Raw genomic sequence first — 19,373 nt, 5'->3', positions numbered from 1 at the left:
TAGTCTAAATAGGAGATAAAATAGAATAGACTTCTGAGTGATAGATAAGTTTTAGTCTCCACATACCTTTTGTTGATGAAATTCCTCCAAGCCCTCCTCAGTAGATCTGCGTCTTCAATCGATGAACGCCGTGAAGTCTAAAGCTCAACTACACATTCTATCCTAGTTCGAGACATAGCTATAAGTAAACTAGAAATCAAGACTTATAGTTTTGATCACCTAAACTTGACAAACAAGCTTGAGACAACAACGCTTGCGAGTTCGACTTAGCAGTTCTCTAACAAGATCAAAACCAATGTACTGTAGTTAGGATGAAGAGTTTTAAGTGATGGTGATTTAAGAATTATGAATTAAGTCTGAGGATCTGTTAACAAGATTTCACTCTTTGGATAGCTGGCACCAGTTGTCCTTTGTCAGGAAAAAAAGAAGAAGCTGAATAACACATCTGGTACATCCATTACAACCCAAGGGTTGTAAAGTCTGCTTGCTTATCTAGATTTCCCGCTCAACGGTTCGGGACATCACTGCTCTGATGAAAATACTAAACATAAAGAACTTAGTAAAATACTAACCACGTATACAACCTAGCAAAATCCAAAATACCCTTGAGGAACTCAGAAAAATACTTCCTCTTGGGTTCTTGACTAACCATCAAATACTCAAAAATATTTATGGCGGTATCACCAAGCCTCCTTTTTTTTTTTTTCCTATTCTTAATTTCTGTTTCTATTATGTGCTTCTATCATGTGTTTTTGTTTCAGCTACTAGAGACGGGAAGTATCGGAGGACTTGGTTTGAAAGGTTGACTGGATGAGAAAAATGACAGGACTAGGTTGAAAGGAGAATGGGTAGCATATTAAGAATGAATAAGACTGATTGATGCCAATACAATATGACCCATACAGTTGATAACATGGTGTTATCCAACACATTTTGGTGGCCGTCTCTTCTTTGTTTGTTGGTGAAAATATTACAGTAATTTGGTCTGCACTTTACATATGTGGACTCGAAATAGCTCAAGCAAACCACAAGGTTTTGAGATGGCAGTGCCTCAAAATATCATCCCCATTCCCCACAACTGATTGAATTTGGTAACAAACAAACAGGGCGCAACCCCCAGCCCCATGGTCCCCAAAGACGGTCCGGAATTAAACAAACAGAAATATTTGAACAAACCGCAAACTCTATCTAGAATCACACCCAAATCTTGATTAATCAATCGTTATTCAAAGGAAAACATGTTGGAAATATGAAGCACAAGCACAAGCATCATCACCAAATTCCAAATTAAGATGAAAAGCGAAAGTTTTAATTGATTTAGGCATCAGCTTTAGTCCTCTCTTCTTTCATCTCATCTTTGATAGCAGTAGCCAATTGATCATAAGCTTCACTCCAAGCACATTTCATTTCTTCATTCCACTTATCTCCTAATCCTGATTCCAGTGTCCTCAACAGTGCTTCCTTGACCACCTAATTAATTCATTCCATTAATGACAAAATCTTAATTAAGCAGCTAGATTTAATTCCCACTAATTAATATGGAATCGTGTGTACCTCGAAATGGGGATCGATAACACCTTTCTTAACATGGACTGCACCCAAGTACGCTAGCGTGCTGTCGGCGACGACAACTTCACCTTTCTCCCGTAGTTGCACAGCTGATTCGCAGGTCTGTAAGAAAATTGAATCAAATTAGTATTCGGAATTGGGTACAAAATCGAAGGATGATTTAATAGTTAAAAGAGTTTAGTTTACTAACCATCTTGAAAACCTTCATAGCATGGGCTTTGAGCTTAGGATTGTTCTGTGGGATTTCATCTGTATCCTTCAAGAATGAGAACATAGGCTTTGCTTGTGGTGCTATCTCTATAACACTGATTAAATTAACCAAAATGATAAGAGAAAGAATTAACTGTTAAAAAATCGCGAAAAATATCAAAAAGAAATGAAAATTAGTGCATAACTTACGTGGTGAAGAAACGAACACTCAATTCAGGGATGTTTTGTTTCATCAATTCCCATGATTCCTTGACCAAAGCTTCTTGTTTCTCTGTAAAAGTAGTAGCCATTGTTGTTGGTTTCTGGGTTCTTTCCTAGTTTCTGTGTTTGATCTTTTATAACTTTGTTTCTTCTTATCCTTCTCAGTTTCACCCATACTTGTTGTTATATATAGGAAAAAGTTGTGAGACGGGGATTAAATTTTTTGTTGGTAGATTGTGAATTGTTAATATCCACGAGAATTCCGTGGGACGTCATGCTAAGGACTAGGGCTTATCTTTTGAAAGGCATAAGACTCGTACAGAAAGGACATACCAAGGTTGGTGTGGATGTATCATTTATTGCTTATGCACCAAACTAATTGGACCGATGATTTGAGTTATGAGTCTCAATGGTTGCAGCCATACAACATTTTCATTAACCACTAATGGATTTACGGAGTATTTTCTGAATTAAATTTGACTACTCTCTGTAAATGCTGAAATTCATATGTCTGCTTAGGTGGTGTGCTCCAAAAATAGGGAGCACCCTTGTTTGCAGCACGACTGTAGCTTTGTAGAGCAGATATATAATTCCAGAAATTCATGTTGTCTGCCACTGTAAAAATTCGCATAGGTAAAATATGGGAAATTTGAAAAATATCATGATGGAAGTCACTTGCGGTAGCCACACGCACTCTTGCACTTCCAATAATGAATGTTTCTTCTTTTTCTTTTTCAAACTTTGTTATCGGGCCACACGGAATATATCACTTTTTCGTAATAGGGATCTGTGGGCGCTGCCACATATAACATAAACCAGTGGTACAATTATTGTGGGGCCCAATTGTTAGCACCTGTAATTACCACACAAGTGTGTGATCTTGCTTTTATGTGGAGAGATTCCCTGGTCTGCTTCACCGTGGCTCCTCGTGTTTTTGATGTTGATGCAAGTTTATACCAAATGATGATACGCCGCACTTAGGTTCCCATCTTTCACGGTAGGATATATGTTGTATATGGAAAATTGGGCATCTGGACAAATCCCTACGGCAATGTTCAAATGAATATTCAAATAAAGAAATTTGTTTAGCCAGGTGAAGGAATAAAACGAGTTCGCCACTGGGGGAACATGCAGGCAGGACAACACGTATGTATCCCAGCAGAGAACGGTAGATGATAAAATATAGCATTTTCTAACAACGGATTGTTGTAAGGCTTATGGAGCTTGGGGCAATGAAAAAGTTCAGGTCGAACCAAAGATAATAAGTTTTCAGCTCGAGTACAAATTAAAGATAATGAATCAACTGAGAACGAGATAATTAATATCATGATACGTGCAAGACCAGGCTTCTAGAGCAGGAAGCGAAGACAAAGCCAAGGTTGTTAAAGTCAAAACCTGAAGATCGAGATAATGATTATCACATGTCAGAGCTACTAACTTACTAACGAAGTAAAATTTTGAATGGGTCATGATGTCACCTCTTCGTACGCAGTCTAACTAACTGTATATAAACCAAATAAGGCATCACTTTATAATCCAAGACATAATATTCAGTCTAACTCGATCAATAATAATTATCGTTTCTCTGTGTTTCTCTCCTACTTTCCTTTAGAACTCAACTGCGATTACTGACCTAGAGATAACTCAACAATCACCAATTGGACCTAGAACTAAGTAACCTACAGACGAAGATCGATAGTCAAATCAAGTCAGGAGATAGATTCATATCAATAACCACATCTCAATATTGTGTAGGTACATATTTCCATCATAGAAAAATATGCGTATTCCTTGGCCGACAAGGGATGCATCATAATTTTGATTTTCCATCATAATCTAAGGTTAGAACATAATTTTGATGCATAATTATCTTCTTTTTTTTGCGTGAAAAATAAATTTTCTATAAAAATTGCAAACGAATATATGATTATCTTGATCTCAAATAATGGATCTGATTGTTATTATTAATTATACATGTTTAATAATCTCTTCATATGTATCTTAATCTCATCTACATATCGACATGGATTCATGATAATATCATTTCTTTCTCCATTTTCATATATATCATATAGATAGATAAAAAAAATACATATGTTTGTTTGTTAAAATCATCTTAACATCATTTGCAATTAGCATATCATCATATCCCATCTCGATCTGAATTTCATATTTTTTTCAAATCAAAGCATTAATAGTTATCTAAATCTGGTGATAATTAGAATATTTATATTTATAATATTGTTATTTTAACATATTGAATGCATAATGTATCGTATAATATATCTTTTAATTTAAAATTTCATGAATCATGAAATTATGTTATAACTAACATATATCTAGTAGGTCTTCATCGATTTAATCATTATTATCACTATCTTACATGTTAAACATCTTTTAAGCATGATATCTTTAACCGACATAGCTTTAATGAATATTCTGGATCTAGAAGTTACAGATCTGTAGATGGTGGATTTTCGACAAGGGCTAAAATCGTAAACTCATAATTATACGAAGCTCTGATCCAGCAATCAGACGTGAGTATTGAGACGCGGGTCTCTCATCGAATTCTCAACGGAGAGTACTTTCTCTCAGAGTACATGTAGATATGTAGTCTCACGACTGGACAACGGCATATCTCATGAATACTGAACACTTTCAATGATTATTTCTATATAGTATCACGAGATGGACAGCTCCTAGACAGCTTGCTCTGCTAGTATAGAGCGATAACGTCTTCAGGAAAAAACAATGAGTTTACCCTGACTATATAAAGGATATGATTTACCGACAAGCTCATATCGGGATAATTAATGCTCCTAGACAGCTTGCTCTGCTAGTATAGAGCCACAAAGTTAATTATTCCTAATTAAGATTAATTCTGCTGTGACATTCACTACTGAATTCCCAGAATAATCTATTATTGCTCCTATTCCATGGTTGAATCCACGACTGGTCCCATGGAATGGCAATAAAAATTGCTCCTATTCCATGGTCAAATCCACGACTGGTCCAATGGAATGGAAATAAACAATTGTTCTGATTTTATGATCGAATCCACAACTTGATCTCATAGAATGCCAATAACAATTGTATTATCTCATTACTCCGATTTCATGATCGAATCCACAACTAGTCTCATAAATGGTAATAGATAAATCTTAATTACTATGATTCTACGGTCGAATCTACGATCCCATGGAATGGTAATGCTCACTTTATTATTCCGAATTCGTAGTCGAATCCTCAGCTGATCCTATGAATTAATAATAAATATCTTATTACTAAGTTTTGTGAATTATTCTCCACTGAATTCCACAATTAGTAATAAATAATCAACAACCGGGCGTCTGAGCTACCTCTAAGTAAGCCCCGATTCAAATGGTGAAGGTGTACTCAACGACGATGCACTAACAGTCACCACACGAACGAGTATTTCAAAATACAACGAAACGATGAACCTATGCAAAATAGGGAAGAAAATAATAAATAAATAAAAATATTGACCAGGGTGCTGGGAGCACGAACACACGACCGACCGACCGACCGTTTCGTGGTCAATCCCATGCCAGTTTTATATTTTAATGCATTTTTATTATTTTCCATGATTTGATGAAAATTCTCTCATTTTATCAAATCCCCTTTGTCTCGAGGAAACTCCTCGGTTTCATGGTACTTCTATAAATCCATAAAAAATAATATAAAATTAAGGAAAGGAGTGTGGGGCGTGACCATTGGCCAACCAGCCATGCCTTGGTCCCAACTGGCCCCACACCCCACGGTTCCTTATTATTTTATTATTATTTCTCTAATTTCATGAAAAAACTCCTTGATTTCATGGTATTTTGCACAAATCATCAAATAATAATAATAAAATAAAATAAATTATGATAACTTGTGTGACCGGGCCTTGGCCGGACGGCCATGCCCTAGCCGGTCCCACACGCCCATTTGTTTTATTATTTTATTATTAGTTTTACTTGAATTCATCAAATTCCTTGATTTCATTGTATTTCTCTCAAATTATGAAAAATTCCCTCAAATCATCAAAAATACCTAAAAAATATTAAAAAATTATGAAAACTCGTGGGACCGGTCTGTAGCCGGCCGGCCATGCCTCCATGGTCCGACACGCCCTTGTTTTTATAATTTTAATATTTTTTGCTTCCCTGAACTCATGAAAACTCCTTCAATTCATGGAAACTCCCTAAATTCATCAAATTTCTCAAAATTCATGAATTTTTCATAAAATCATCAAAATATTATAAAATTAAGGAAAAGGCACCACGGGACCGTGGTCACGACCGGCCGATCATGCCTTGACCACGGCGGTCCCACGCATCCTCATTCCTTATTTTATAATTATTTTCTATCATCTCATGAAGTTTCCCTCGTTTCAGCAAAACCCTAATTTTGGCATATTTTCTCGAATGGACGCTCAATTGCACGCCAAAAAATATCAAAATTCTCAGGACTGAGACGCGGACGCCTTGGGGACGCGACCACGTTATCTTGACCGACCAAGATTAGCTCTTTGGCTTACGGAAGCCGGTCCCATCAATTTTCATAGTTTTGACCTAATTTGCACAATTGCACGTAGTAGGTCCAAAACTCTTCCAAACACTTTGGATTTTCATGAAGTGATCATCAGGCAGTCACGTGACTACCCACGGCCGGTTTCATGACCCCATGGTCGATCCCTCACTCCGTCATAATTAATTAGGTTTTCTCACCTAAGGCTCAGACGAGCATTTTCGAATAAATGATTAAACCAGCATTTAATCATTCTTTCACCAACAAATCGTCAACTCTTCAGGAGTTCTTTGTATTTGCTCACGTGAGCATATGGACACTACATGGTTGATATACGGTCCCATGTAGTCGCTCACTCCTTCGTCCCATGGTTAAACTTCCGACGAACCATGAATTGATCATCAATTGATCAAATTAGGGTTTCTGAATCCAAGGATCATCATTCCAGATTCCAACCTTAATAATTTTACGACGACCTCATGGTCATTAATTTTATTAATTATGCTCGGTTCAACGACCAGTATTTTAATTAATATTTTTGGTACGCTGCCAATAATCCATCAGATAAGCAACGCATGCTCAGACGATCAAATATTCAACAATTCATCACATAAGCAACACTTGCTCAGATGATAAATATTTGCTCAAACCAAGTAATATTGGTTCGACAATCAATATTCAACGATCCATCGAATGAGCAATACTTGCTCACTTCATCGTAAGAATTATACCTTTGTCCCATGACATGTTCAATTCATGAGTTTCAGAACATCATGTTCAACTCAACAACTACATGGACTCATCGTCCCATCAAACCACGAAGTCATCAATTGACTAACAAACCACGAGACGTCAATCGTGTCACTTTGGGGGATATCAATTAGGGTTTTGGTCTGGCGGTCTACGACACGTGTGTTCAAATGCACGATGGAATGTGAGCAAGTCGTGCAATCAAGTTGAAGGAATTCACGAGGTAGTGGGTGGAGAATCGACCAAGTGTCCACACGTTGAGCAACTAGTTTCAAACACGATCTCTACTTACCCACTCCTTGATTCCATCAACTGTCACACTTCATGGGATCATGGTGTCTACAATTCCAGCAATATAAATAAGTCTCTGAATCATGATTGAAGGACACATGAACAGAACATCATCAATCCCATGTCTCATCGACAACACGAGATCATCAACTCATCAATTGAGGAACTACTCTCAATTGAGCAATTTCAATCATTCAGAGCTTATCATATTCAGAATTCACACACCCACAATCTTTGATTACCATTGATTCCACACATTTCTCAGCTTCCCTCCTACAGATCAATCCATCCTCTCTTGTGACCGAATTTACTCTGGAACGGTCATTGTCTTGATTTAGGACGAAGTACTACAGATTGATCTCTCGAATCTAAAGCACCCCCTTTACAGCGGTGCATCTGTGTGAGGTTTAACATTTCGCTCGGTTCGAGGAGTCTCCTCCGTACGGTCGTCTCCTCAATTCCTTAAAAACCAGCAAATCGTTTTTCCCCATCTACAAGATCTTACAAGAAAGTTTCTTTTTAAAAGATAAAGTTCGAATTTTCTATGGAAACGCCATATTTTACCTTCTAAATCTGGTAAAATATAAATTATGAACTCGAAAAACATAAAAATATGCATGATTGGTTGATATGAACAAGCTTGATTTATGAATCTTTCTCTTTTGGAGAAGAAAAAATAATCTCAGATTTAAAAGATCCAATATCAACTTATAGATTTGAAACCTTGCATGTCGCTTGTCATCTTGTATAAAACTAGAAAATATGACAACTCCAACACCAAGAAGATTTTTACCACCTCAACCTAGAGTAATTTCACTAGGTCGGGCAACTACCTCTACATCTCCAGTTATCCAAGATGTGAAAACTCAATCCATATGAAATGTCCACCAGGTCGAGTAAACTCGCAATCTCAACCTCGACCTGAAAAAAGAACACCTCAAGGTGAAACACCCCTCACGCCATCAACTGTCTTAGAACCATATCATAATTCAATTGTTGTTTTGGTTCGGCCAGTGATCACACCACAACAAGAGAGATTAAATCTCCCAAGAGCTCCGCCAATCCAATTGTGCAAATACCGCATGATATATTTCAAGAGCTGTCAAAGTCATTCTCATCTCTGACTGTGAAAGTCAATCAAATGACTCCAACATCACCGAATACAACAACTCCAACTATTAGTGTACCTCAACCATCTTCAGCGGGGAACATATCTCAACAACCAACTACATCTTCATGGAGTAACCAACAAGACCAACTGAGAACAGTTCAGAAACTACAACTCGATGTACAATCAGAACTTATCTACCTCCAGAGGAGAGACCTCAGAGCCAAGTCAAATTGTTCGTTACACAGTCCAAAAGTCAGTCGACTCGAAGATGGAGAGGATATTTAAGGAACAAGAAAAAATTTCAAATTGTTGATCAACCAGCCAAGGCCGACCCTATTTATACTTTTAAAGATGACCCACTCTCAAAATAAGTGAGGGAGGATGAGCTACTAGAAAATTTCCATTTACCTAACTTCAGATGCTTCAAAGGAGATACAGACCCAAACGTGTACGTGTTCCACTATAAACAACAAATGGCTCTGTATCTCGACAACACTCTGATCATGACAGGTTTTCTCCTGAGAAATCTAACTTATAAACTCAATGCACACATTCCATAACATTAAAAATTGTTCATACAAAAATACTCCTATAACATCAAACAAGCTGATGTGCTTCAAAGTATTTTCAGAGTGACCCAACCGGAAGACGAAACCTTCATGAAATTTGTCGGAAGGTTTAAAGCTGTAGTAATATCTGTCACAGTCGGCCTGAGGGAAGGTCAACGATGGTTGACTTTGGGACAACAAAGTACAGGGGCAACAAAATTAGTTTTCACACAAGGGTGGTTTTGTGTCAAATATAAAACTAAAAGTCTAAACCGTGAATACAAATTCAAAAAAATGACCTATTCCTAAAAGATTTAGGGGCATATTATGGATAATGAGTTACTTTAACGGTTTAGTGTTAAATATATAGAAAGTCTCATATATATTTGAGATACCAATCTCTTTCTCTTAGATTCTCGAGAAGAGCATCCTCTTCTTCCTTTGGTTTCTGGTTTCTTACCCTACACTCACTTATACTTAAGCCACCATCCCCACGGTAAGTAAAAGTAAACCCTCAATTCGATCATAAGAATAGATGATCATTTATATTTTATAATTAATTTTAATATAATATTTTGATTTTCAGTTCATATTATTAATTGCATTTTGAGGGGGGGGGGGGGGGGGGGGGAGTTCATATTATTAAGACTCAAATGGAGGTGGAAGTTGGTAGAATATGCATGATGCTATTATCTGGAATCTTTGGTAGGAAAGGAATAGCTGTGCATTTGGCTATGGGAGGTTCTGGTCAAACACACCATTGTTCTTTGGCTGTATGATATGGAGAATTTAAGCCACAGGTGTACATTTGGGTTTATTCAACGAGGATACTGTGTTACATACACAGTATGTGAAACATAGCTTTTTGGCTGTAATTGACACTTTTTCATTAGTATGACCTTCTCTGTAAAGCTGCAAAATGGGAAAACAATTTTATTGTCGCTTTGGGGAAGCAAGATCTCGTGGCCGGCCATGAAACTTGTTGAAAAGACACAAGAGAAAATCCTATGTGTTCTCTTCAAAAATGCTCTGTTACAGGCTAAGATATGGGATTCCTTCACTGACTCAATCATGTCTTTTCTTGAAGAAGTTTACAACACATTAGACAAATGGGTCAGGAGAGAGTATTATAACCTGGCAACACCTACAGTCACAGCTCCAGAGCACAAAGTCTATTCACCTAGACCATCTACTGGCACTAAGACCCCATTTGCTAAATTCTCCTAATAAGACTTTGAAAAAGATTAAATTTAAAATACAATCATATGGAAAGTAGAGAGTGGTAAGCAAAAGCTTCACCAAGCTAAACTCACCTCCTTTGGTTATAATGCAGTTCATTATGAACAAGCTAAGTACGAATATTCTTATATCTCAGCTCAACTAATAACCAAGTTGAGTACGAAGCACTGCTGCAAGGACTTTTATCTGCAAACAGTCTTCATCTGAAAGAGTTATTCTTTATACAGACTCTCATAAAACTTCAAAACAGTTGGGAGGTCAGTTTGAAGCTCACAATACTATTATGATAAAATATAAAAATCTATTAAACAAGTTGTTTGACAGCTTCGACAAAGTAAGCATAAGAAAAGTAGTTAGAAAGTTCGACTTGCAGATGCATAAGCACTTCTAGGATCTGCAATACCTGGAGCATGCAGAAGAGCAATCAAAATTGGAGTTCTAGAGGCACCAACAATCTTTGAAATGGAAACTTTTGAAACACATATCAATAGCTCGAATCTAACTCAAGATGACATAAATGAATCATAAATGAAATATATATATATCCTTTGAGCTTGAATCTAACTCAATAAAGGAAAGTGGTCACAAAATCTGCAAGATACCCGCTGGTAGGCGATAATTTGTACAGAAAATCATATATGAGACCTTTGCTAAGATGTGGAAAAGAACATCGAGGAAAACAAATAATGAATGAAATCCATTCAGGAGAATGTGGAAATCATGCATGCAAGCTATCTCTAACAGATAAAGCAAGATCCCAGGGATACTTCTGGCCAAACATGGATAAAACTCCAAAGTTGATTAAGCAGACCAGTGACAAAATGCCAGAGATAATCTTGAACTCAGTCCTTATCTAAAAATGGTATTTATAATTCCTGTATAAAATGAATACGAGCTCATTTGAAATATCTACAATGAATCATGAAGTCAAGAACCAAACTTTATGTGCAAATATGATAATAAAATCCCTGCACCAGATGAAATACAACACAATGTGCTAGCTCCTCATCCAATGGGCGCTTGATATCATGGGACCGTTTACAACGGTAAAACATATGCTCATAACTCTGAAAAAATTAATATATCTTATTTGCTGGGGAAAAAAACACTTGATATATCTCATTTGCTAGAAAAGGAAACACCTTGAAAATACGAGGGTACCAATTACACCACAATCTTTCCGATATCAACCTAAGTCTGATACCTTGTGTGATCAAATATACACAGAAATTGTCAAGAAGATGACGACAACTAGGTATACACTTAGTATATAATTATTTGTTGAAACCGAACCTAGCTATAAGACTAATACAAGTGTCAGAATACAGTACACCTTGTGTTGATTGTCAATGGAAAAAGAAGTCTAGACAACACAACAACAAGATGATCACTTGATAATAGTTACTGTACAAGACTGATTTAACTATAAGATCAATACCAATTGCCTAGTTAAGTTACAAGTGTAATTTACCTTTACTATGGCAAGACAATAATTATAATGCGGAAGTAAAGTAAATCACACAACAATGTTTTGTTAACGAGGAAACCGAAAGTGCAGAGAAAACCCGTAACCTAGTCCATCTTTGAACACTCTCAGAATTAAGCTGCTATACAAAGACACTATCAACTTCATATAGTTGGACCAAGTAAACTACCCTTAGTTACCTAGTTTCCTATGTGTCCCTACACCTACAACCAATCCGTCCAATGCATGTGAATCCTAAGATAGAGTCCAATATCTTAAGTTTCTTCAGTCTTTCAGAAGATTTTAAGCACTTAACCCTTTCGATCGTCTTCCAAACAATAAAGGACTACACTCTTTGGTAGCCACTCTCTTGTCTCAGGAAATCAATCATAGATAATTTATGTTTTGTGTCACAAAGGCTTTTCTGTTTAAAATCAAATAAACTCCTTTGTTGGGTTTTAGATCTTCCAAGATATGGATTAAACAAGTTAACCAGATCGAGCCAATTAACATTACCAGATTCAGATACTAAAGAGTACCACCAAATGATATCTTGCCGATTTAAATACAACTAGTCAATAATAAGTCTATCAAAAGATAAACTAGATCTAATAGGATCCAAGTCGATCAAGTTTTTGCAAGAATCAAATCACAAAGATATAAAACCTATATAAAAAATCTTCTTGTCTTCAATCTTCAATAGTCTTCTGTACCTGCACAATAACAAACTTGATTCCTGACTTATGATCGGTCACGCACAAAACGGAGTCTGTTAACAATGGATGATCACAAGTAAACATTAATCCCTTGATCAAGTTTGTGTGACCTTATGTTAGAAAGGTTCTCAAGAATAACCAAACTGGGTGCAATCAAGAGTTAACAACCGTTAGTGAAGCAAATCAATAATCGAAAACTAAAATAACAATGCAATTCTAGTTTCCCACTAAAGGTACTAATAAACGCCTCTTGATCCCAAAGAAGTCTTTAAACTAGAAGACGTAAGAGATTTATCCTTATTAGGTTACTCTCCTCTCCAAGATAGTATTAAGAGAATACTATTAGTCGGTTACACCAGAAACAATAAAGATAAAGTTTGCCTGGCTCAGGATAAGTTTATAAGAAGAACAAACTTCATTATATATAGACCAACGTATTTTGGACACCAAGGAATTTCCATACCCGAGATATTCTTAAGATATGCAATAAATCACCTAAATTCGGTTTTATAAATTTTAACCAATATCTAACTCTATAACCGAAATCTTCATGTACAACTCAATATCAGCTAGCACTTAACAATATATCTTTCCAGAGATATATTTTGATTGCTGGTAAAACAAAACATATTAATCTCAAAAACATTTTCTACTATTTCGGTTTGGGTTCTCACAAGGAATATCTTTGAACAATTAATAAATAATATTTCAACACATGTTCAAATTAGTCATGATATCGACATCTTGAACTTTCTTCTTTTGCAAACCCTAAAGTGTACGTGACTGATAGAAATCGGTTTTTGCTATTGGGATCGGTTCTACCATGACTCCTAAAGAAAGTTAGGATCGGTTCTACTATGACTCCCAATATAATTAGGTATCGGTTCTACCTTGACTCCCAGTATAATTAGGGATCGGTTTTACCTTGATTCCGTATACAATTTAGGATCAGTCAAACCTTAACGTATTAAATGAAAACTGGACCATCAATCCTTTTAGTTTCCTTTCGAGTACGAGACAAGTTAATAAGTCTACTTCCTTAATTAAACATGTTTTCTAGGTATGAAAGTTCACTACACAATCTAGTAACGGGTTACAAAGATTATGTCGATGCCGCAATTACGAAGTCCAAAAGATAAGCATTATACTTCTTAGATCCAATATACCAATATAAAGTACTTATCACTATTGCTACATTGTTCCTTGACACTTTGATCACAATATGATAATTAAGTCTATTATACTAGAGTTTCATATATATAACTTTGCATGTTATGCTTTCAATCAGAAACGTCTTGAAAAATTTTACGATATAGAAATGGAAGCAAGTCAAGTCATGTATGATTAACCTAAAAAGGAAGGATGATGTTATCATTGATGTCGATACGTCCCCAGAATCTTTAGGTCTTCAGAGTAATACTTATGTCTCAACATTTCTAGACTTCTCCTAGTCTAACCTAACTAAGTTGACTCTAGTAATCTAATCAAGCGACTTATGAATTTTGATACTAAAATATGACAACCAACCTTGACATACCAATGCTTGGTGGGTTCAACCGCGCAATGCTTTAACAATCAAAATGAGTATCTAAAATTAACAATTCACCAGGAATACGACTGGTACCAACTCTCTTAACGGGAGGAATCAGGAGTCTGATCCCCATAACACTAGATGAAAGAAACAAATATTTTGAATATAAACCGTGAACTAGCATAAGAATAGTTTCCGCCATTTGGAAATATGAAGAAAGAAAAAAAAAATCAAAAATAAAGAAGTGAGAAAGAATAATAAAGTACAAGCATTTAAAACTTTTAGAGCTCTCGAAGAATGAAGCATGAAATTATGTAAAAAGAATTTTACGGATCTAGAACTTCGAATTTAAAAGGAAGGTGAGAATTTTTGTTGAATAATTAAGAAAAGTTATAATTAGTTCGTGAACTGATAAGCACGAAAGTGCGACACATTTTAATTCATAAATACATTAGCTTGGACTCATTATTTCTCTAATAAATTCGTTTTAATTGTTTTCGGAAGAATAAGCTCTTGTGGAGAATCGGCTCGAAAACATATTTTTTGCACCCGGAGGAAACGTGTTATTCGGACTCTCAATGTTGGATAAGGGGCACCTCAATTACTAAGGAACACCTCAATTTATATGGGGCACTTTCTTTACTATTTGCACCCCAGGACGACAAGTGCTAAAGGGACGTCCGTACAGGATTAGGGGGAGGACATCTTCTTCTCAAATTCAAAATCAGAAAATGGCGGGAAAAATGGTGGCAGAATTAGGGTTCAGATTTTGAAGGTCTTCCAGTGAGATTCAATGGCTAAAATTGTTTGGGAAGTTCTGTTTAAGCATAACAGAGATGGTATGGTCTTTAGAATCGATTAGATTTGGTTGTATGATCAAGTTTGAGTGAAACAAGGGGTTACGGGTTTTGCTTGAAAACCCGAGAGTTGCTGATTTTGATTTTGGAGATTTCTGGAGTGATTGAATCACTCCAGTGGATTGGTATGGGTCTGTTTCGCTTATACAGAGCTGGTATAGTCGTCTAATTCATCTAAGCTGGGCTACATCGTTGGGAACTGCAGCACACAGGGAGAATAGATTTACACGGGCTTGTTTGTGATTTCACATGGCTGCAGTGAAGATAACTCAATATCTGGTGCGTTGGCAGGGTGTATGGAACCTGTTTGAATGATCGTTGCTCACAGTTAACGTGTGCAGGAGAAAAAAAAGGAAAGTTACGTGGACTGAAGGAAAACAGAGTAAGATATCTTTGGTATTCTGTTGCGATATTTTTGGAAGTAGCGTGTGGCTGAATAGAGTTTAACTCATCCAAGAGTCATGTAACAAACGTGTCTGGATCGTGTACACCACCAGAAGACGTGGAAAGAGAATAAAAAGGGAAGTTATTCCCGTCAGAGACCGAGGAGAATAAAAAAAGAATAATGGAGAATATGTGGTAATTAACTCGAAGATTTGATGTTGCTGTGGGTTTAAATAGGAGATACATGACTCAGAGAAGGATATTGAGAATTGGGAGAGGCGACAGAGAGGAATAGGAAGCTGCAGAGCAGATTTTTCTGCTGCTGCAGGGAAGAAGAACCTGAAGAACATAAAACCGTATAAAACTGTCGTTTTAAGGGTCGCATATTTAACAGTTTGTAACGGCCAGTTTCTAACGATTACCTTCAGTTTGTAACAATTATTGTAACGGTGATCTCTGTAACGCCTTTTCAGTGTTGCGAATTTCCTGAGTTATATTTTCCTCTTTGTAAACACCTATTGAGCAATAAAAAATTCCTTTCAGTATGTTTTCACCATGTGGAGCTAGAACCCATCACTGGGACAACGGAGGAAGCTGGATTTCATCCTTGGGGTAATTTAATTAATTCCTTATTTACTTTTTGCACCGATTTTAAATGATTTGTGATTTCTATTAATTAATTGTTATCTTGTTAGATAGTGTATGCTTAGTCTTAGGTGCTTTAAATACACTATGCTTGTAATTTACAATTGATGTTTTACGAAATCTACTTTGGCAAAGAATAGAGTAATTGTTTCTTTTGTTTTGAGCTATAAATGTCTAGGATAAATTTATGAATCCCATGAACATGATAAGCAGTGGAATCCCGAGTCTCGGTCCCTCTTCATCCTGTAACTTTATTTTGTATATAAATATTTTCTTATTTTTAGTATTTTATTTTATTAAAACTTAAAATCAATCCGACAAGTCTGAGTGAACGACAACCTTTCTTACCACTATTAAAATTCGATCAATTTTTGGCGCCGCTGCCGGGGATTTGTTTTTAGATTAATTTTTAGGTTTATTTTTTTTTTATTTTTTTTTAATTTTGTACAGTATTTTCATTTTTTTTAGATTTTATTTTTTCCTTTTTATGCGTTTCTTTTTGTATTTCTTTTCAAGGACATTTTGAGGATGATGACTTCTTCTGAGGAGACGTCACCTACGATGACGCTAGCGAAATATAAGCGTAGAAAGTCAAATTATCAGGAAATCTCATCTGAGATGACGTTTGATGAATATAAACGTAGGAAATGGTATTGGAGTTTCTGCTCCACATGAGATAAGTGAAGAATCTCCTCTAGAGATATATGAGAAGTATTACAAACACACACCGCCTAGTTTGGAACAAAGATTGAGAGTTCTTGAATGTCAAAGATTATTTGCTGATGATGATGAATCTGGTAGTGACTCTATGTTCCAAACAGAACATATAGATGACCCTATGGATGATTGTGTGGATGATTTGCCTAATTCCATAGATGAATCTACCTCACAAGGTCATTCACCCGACTTAGAGGTTGTTTCTAGACCCCTAGACTTCCGAAAGTTTCCTAATTTAGGGTTAGAATTGTGTGCATCTAAAATTTTATTGGAGTACTTTGCATCTAAATACCCAGAGGACTTGCCTATTCCTGATACAATGCATAAGCCTATTGATAACTCCCCAGTCTCAATAGAATCCCCATATTTTGTTCTTTAAGCACTTCCTTGTGCAGTAAAAATTTGGTTTAGGGGTAAATCTTGGTTTTTGATAGTTTCAGCGTCTCTGCGTTTTCATGACATAAGTGTGAAGCTGTCGTTTATAAATATTGTATTTTGGGTCGATCCCCAAGTTTTCAGGTTATTAGTTTATGGGATCCTTTTTGTACATTCCAGTAGGTGTATTTTTATTTTTATATTTTCGTTTACTTTTTTGCATCTTATGGATTTCCCATCTTAAGTTTTGCACTGGATGACTCAATTACATTGAGGACAACGTAATGTTTAAGTGTGGGGGAGTGGTTGACTTTTTATTTTTTATTTTTCAGGAATTTTCTTGCATTTTATGACCAGCTGTGTAGCGGGTCTCAAAAAAAATTAATAAAATAATATGAATGATCAGCTGTGTAGCGGGTCCAAAAATAAAAAAAAAATAAAATAATGATTGTTAGGGTTATGACCAGCTGTGTAGCGGGTCTTTTCTTGCATGTCATGAGCAGCTGTGTAGCGGGTTTTTTCTCTTTCTTGCATGTTATGACCAGCTGTGTAGCGGGTCTACAAAAAAAAAAAAAACCAGATGTGTAGCGGGTCTCTCTCTCTCTTATTTTATGACCAGCTGTGTAGAGGGTCTTCTTTTGTTTTGCTCGAGGACTAACAAAATTTAAGTGTGGGGGAATTTGATAAGCACGAAAGTGCGACACATTTTAACCCATAAATACATTAGCTTGGACTCATTATTTCTCTAATAAATTCGTTTTAATTGTTTTCGGAAGAATAAGCTCTTGTGGAGAATCGGCTCGAAAAAATGTTTTTTGCACCCGGAGGAAACGTGTTATTCGGACTCTCAATGTTGTATAAGGGGCACCTCAATTACTAAGGAACACCTCAATTTATAAGGGGCACTTTCTTTACTATTTGCACCCCAGGACGGCAAGTGCTAAAGGGACGTCCGTACAGGATTATGGGGAGGACATCTTCTTCTCAAATTCAAAATCATAAAATGGCGGAAAAATGGTGGCAGAATTAGGATTCGGATTTTGAAGGTCTTTCAGTGAGATTCAATGGCTGAAATTGTTTGGGAAGTTCTGTTTAAGCATAACAAAGAGGGCATGGTCTTTAGAATCGATTAGATTTGGCTGTATGATCAAGTTTGAATGAAACAAGGGGTTAGGGGTTTTGCTTGAAAACCCGAGAGTTGCTGGTTTTGATTTTGGAGATTTCTGGAGAGATTCAATCACTTCAGTGGATTGGTATGGACATGTTTTGCTTATACAGAGCTGGTATAGTCATATGATTCATCTAAGCTGGGCTACATCGTTGGGAATTGCAGCACACATGGAATGAACGAAAACCTTTCTTACCACTATTAAAATTCGATCATGAACTCTAAGGTATAAGGTCTTATTCTTTGGTTGGATATAAGGCCTCTTTAGACTTGGTAAATGTATTTTATGCATATATTCATGAACCAAATTATGAGGGTTGCAGTTTTTGAATAATGATTGGAAACAAATGTTTGAAGTCAACAAACAAGTTGTATCGACATTTCTTCAGTATCTCGTTGAAGATACATTTTTGACATCCACTGAATCGATATATCGAGTGGAGAAAAATATTATATCTGCAAAAATTGGCGGGGAATGGTCTGGTAACTCTTTCTTTATTGACAATGTTGAATTTCATCTCAAAAATGTTGGTAAGATTGTTGCATCGCTTTCCTTATTGTCCTGCCAACATGCATAAAACCAAATGGATTAGAGATGTTGCTGAACTTGTTTATTGACGTCGTTGGAGGTATAAGGATGTTTTACTTCTGTGGCTTTATCATTAGACAAACAATCTCTATTCATCGTGGATCAAAAATAACTCCTTTATTTCCTTGTCTTATCACAAGAATTTGAATTACCTTTGGAATTGCATTGTCAAGTTCTAAAAAGAAGCTTACAAAGCCTTTGGATGAAGGAAATATTGACAGAATGAGGGGGGCAGTGCATGATGTTCCACTGTTGTGATTTCCCCTGACTCTCAAACTTTTATGAAAAAACTACAAAGGAAGTCTGATTGTTTCACTGAGTTGATTTATTGTGCTACAATGAGATATCTGATGGGCTGTCGTAGGCACAATAAAGATATTTCCCACTAATTAACTGGTAATATAGCGGTAGTAAGAGGTCGTTCCCACAGGGAGCTGTGTAATTGATAGGTTATTTGATCAGCAAGATAAAGTA

The 19,373-nt window shown here is 36.2% G+C and overlaps 1 protein-coding gene across 1 annotated transcript; it reads right to left on the bottom strand.

The window, feature by feature from the left end:
• Positions 1-937: 937 nt before the first annotated feature.
• On the bottom strand, positions 938-2,151 carry LOC113310421 (non-symbiotic hemoglobin 2-like). The gene is made up of 4 exons (XM_026559105.1): positions 1,969-2,151; positions 1,760-1,874; positions 1,555-1,671; positions 938-1,470 (listed from the first exon to the last, which is right to left on the bottom strand). Exons 1-4 carry the CDS (start codon positions 2,067-2,069, stop codon positions 1,318-1,320), a joined length of 486 nt encoding a protein of 161 aa, XP_026414890.1. The 5' UTR covers positions 2,070-2,151; the 3' UTR covers positions 938-1,317.
• Between the last annotated feature and the right edge of the window lie 17,222 nt (positions 2,152-19,373).

The sequence above is a fragment of the Papaver somniferum genome, chromosome 9 (genome assembly GCF_003573695.1).
Source record: "Papaver somniferum cultivar HN1 chromosome 9, ASM357369v1, whole genome shotgun sequence".
Taxonomy (NCBI): Eukaryota; Viridiplantae; Streptophyta; class Magnoliopsida; order Ranunculales; family Papaveraceae; genus Papaver; species Papaver somniferum.
The sequence above is the reverse complement of the archived record's forward strand: the minus strand, read 5'-3'. Positions and strand labels throughout refer to the sequence as shown.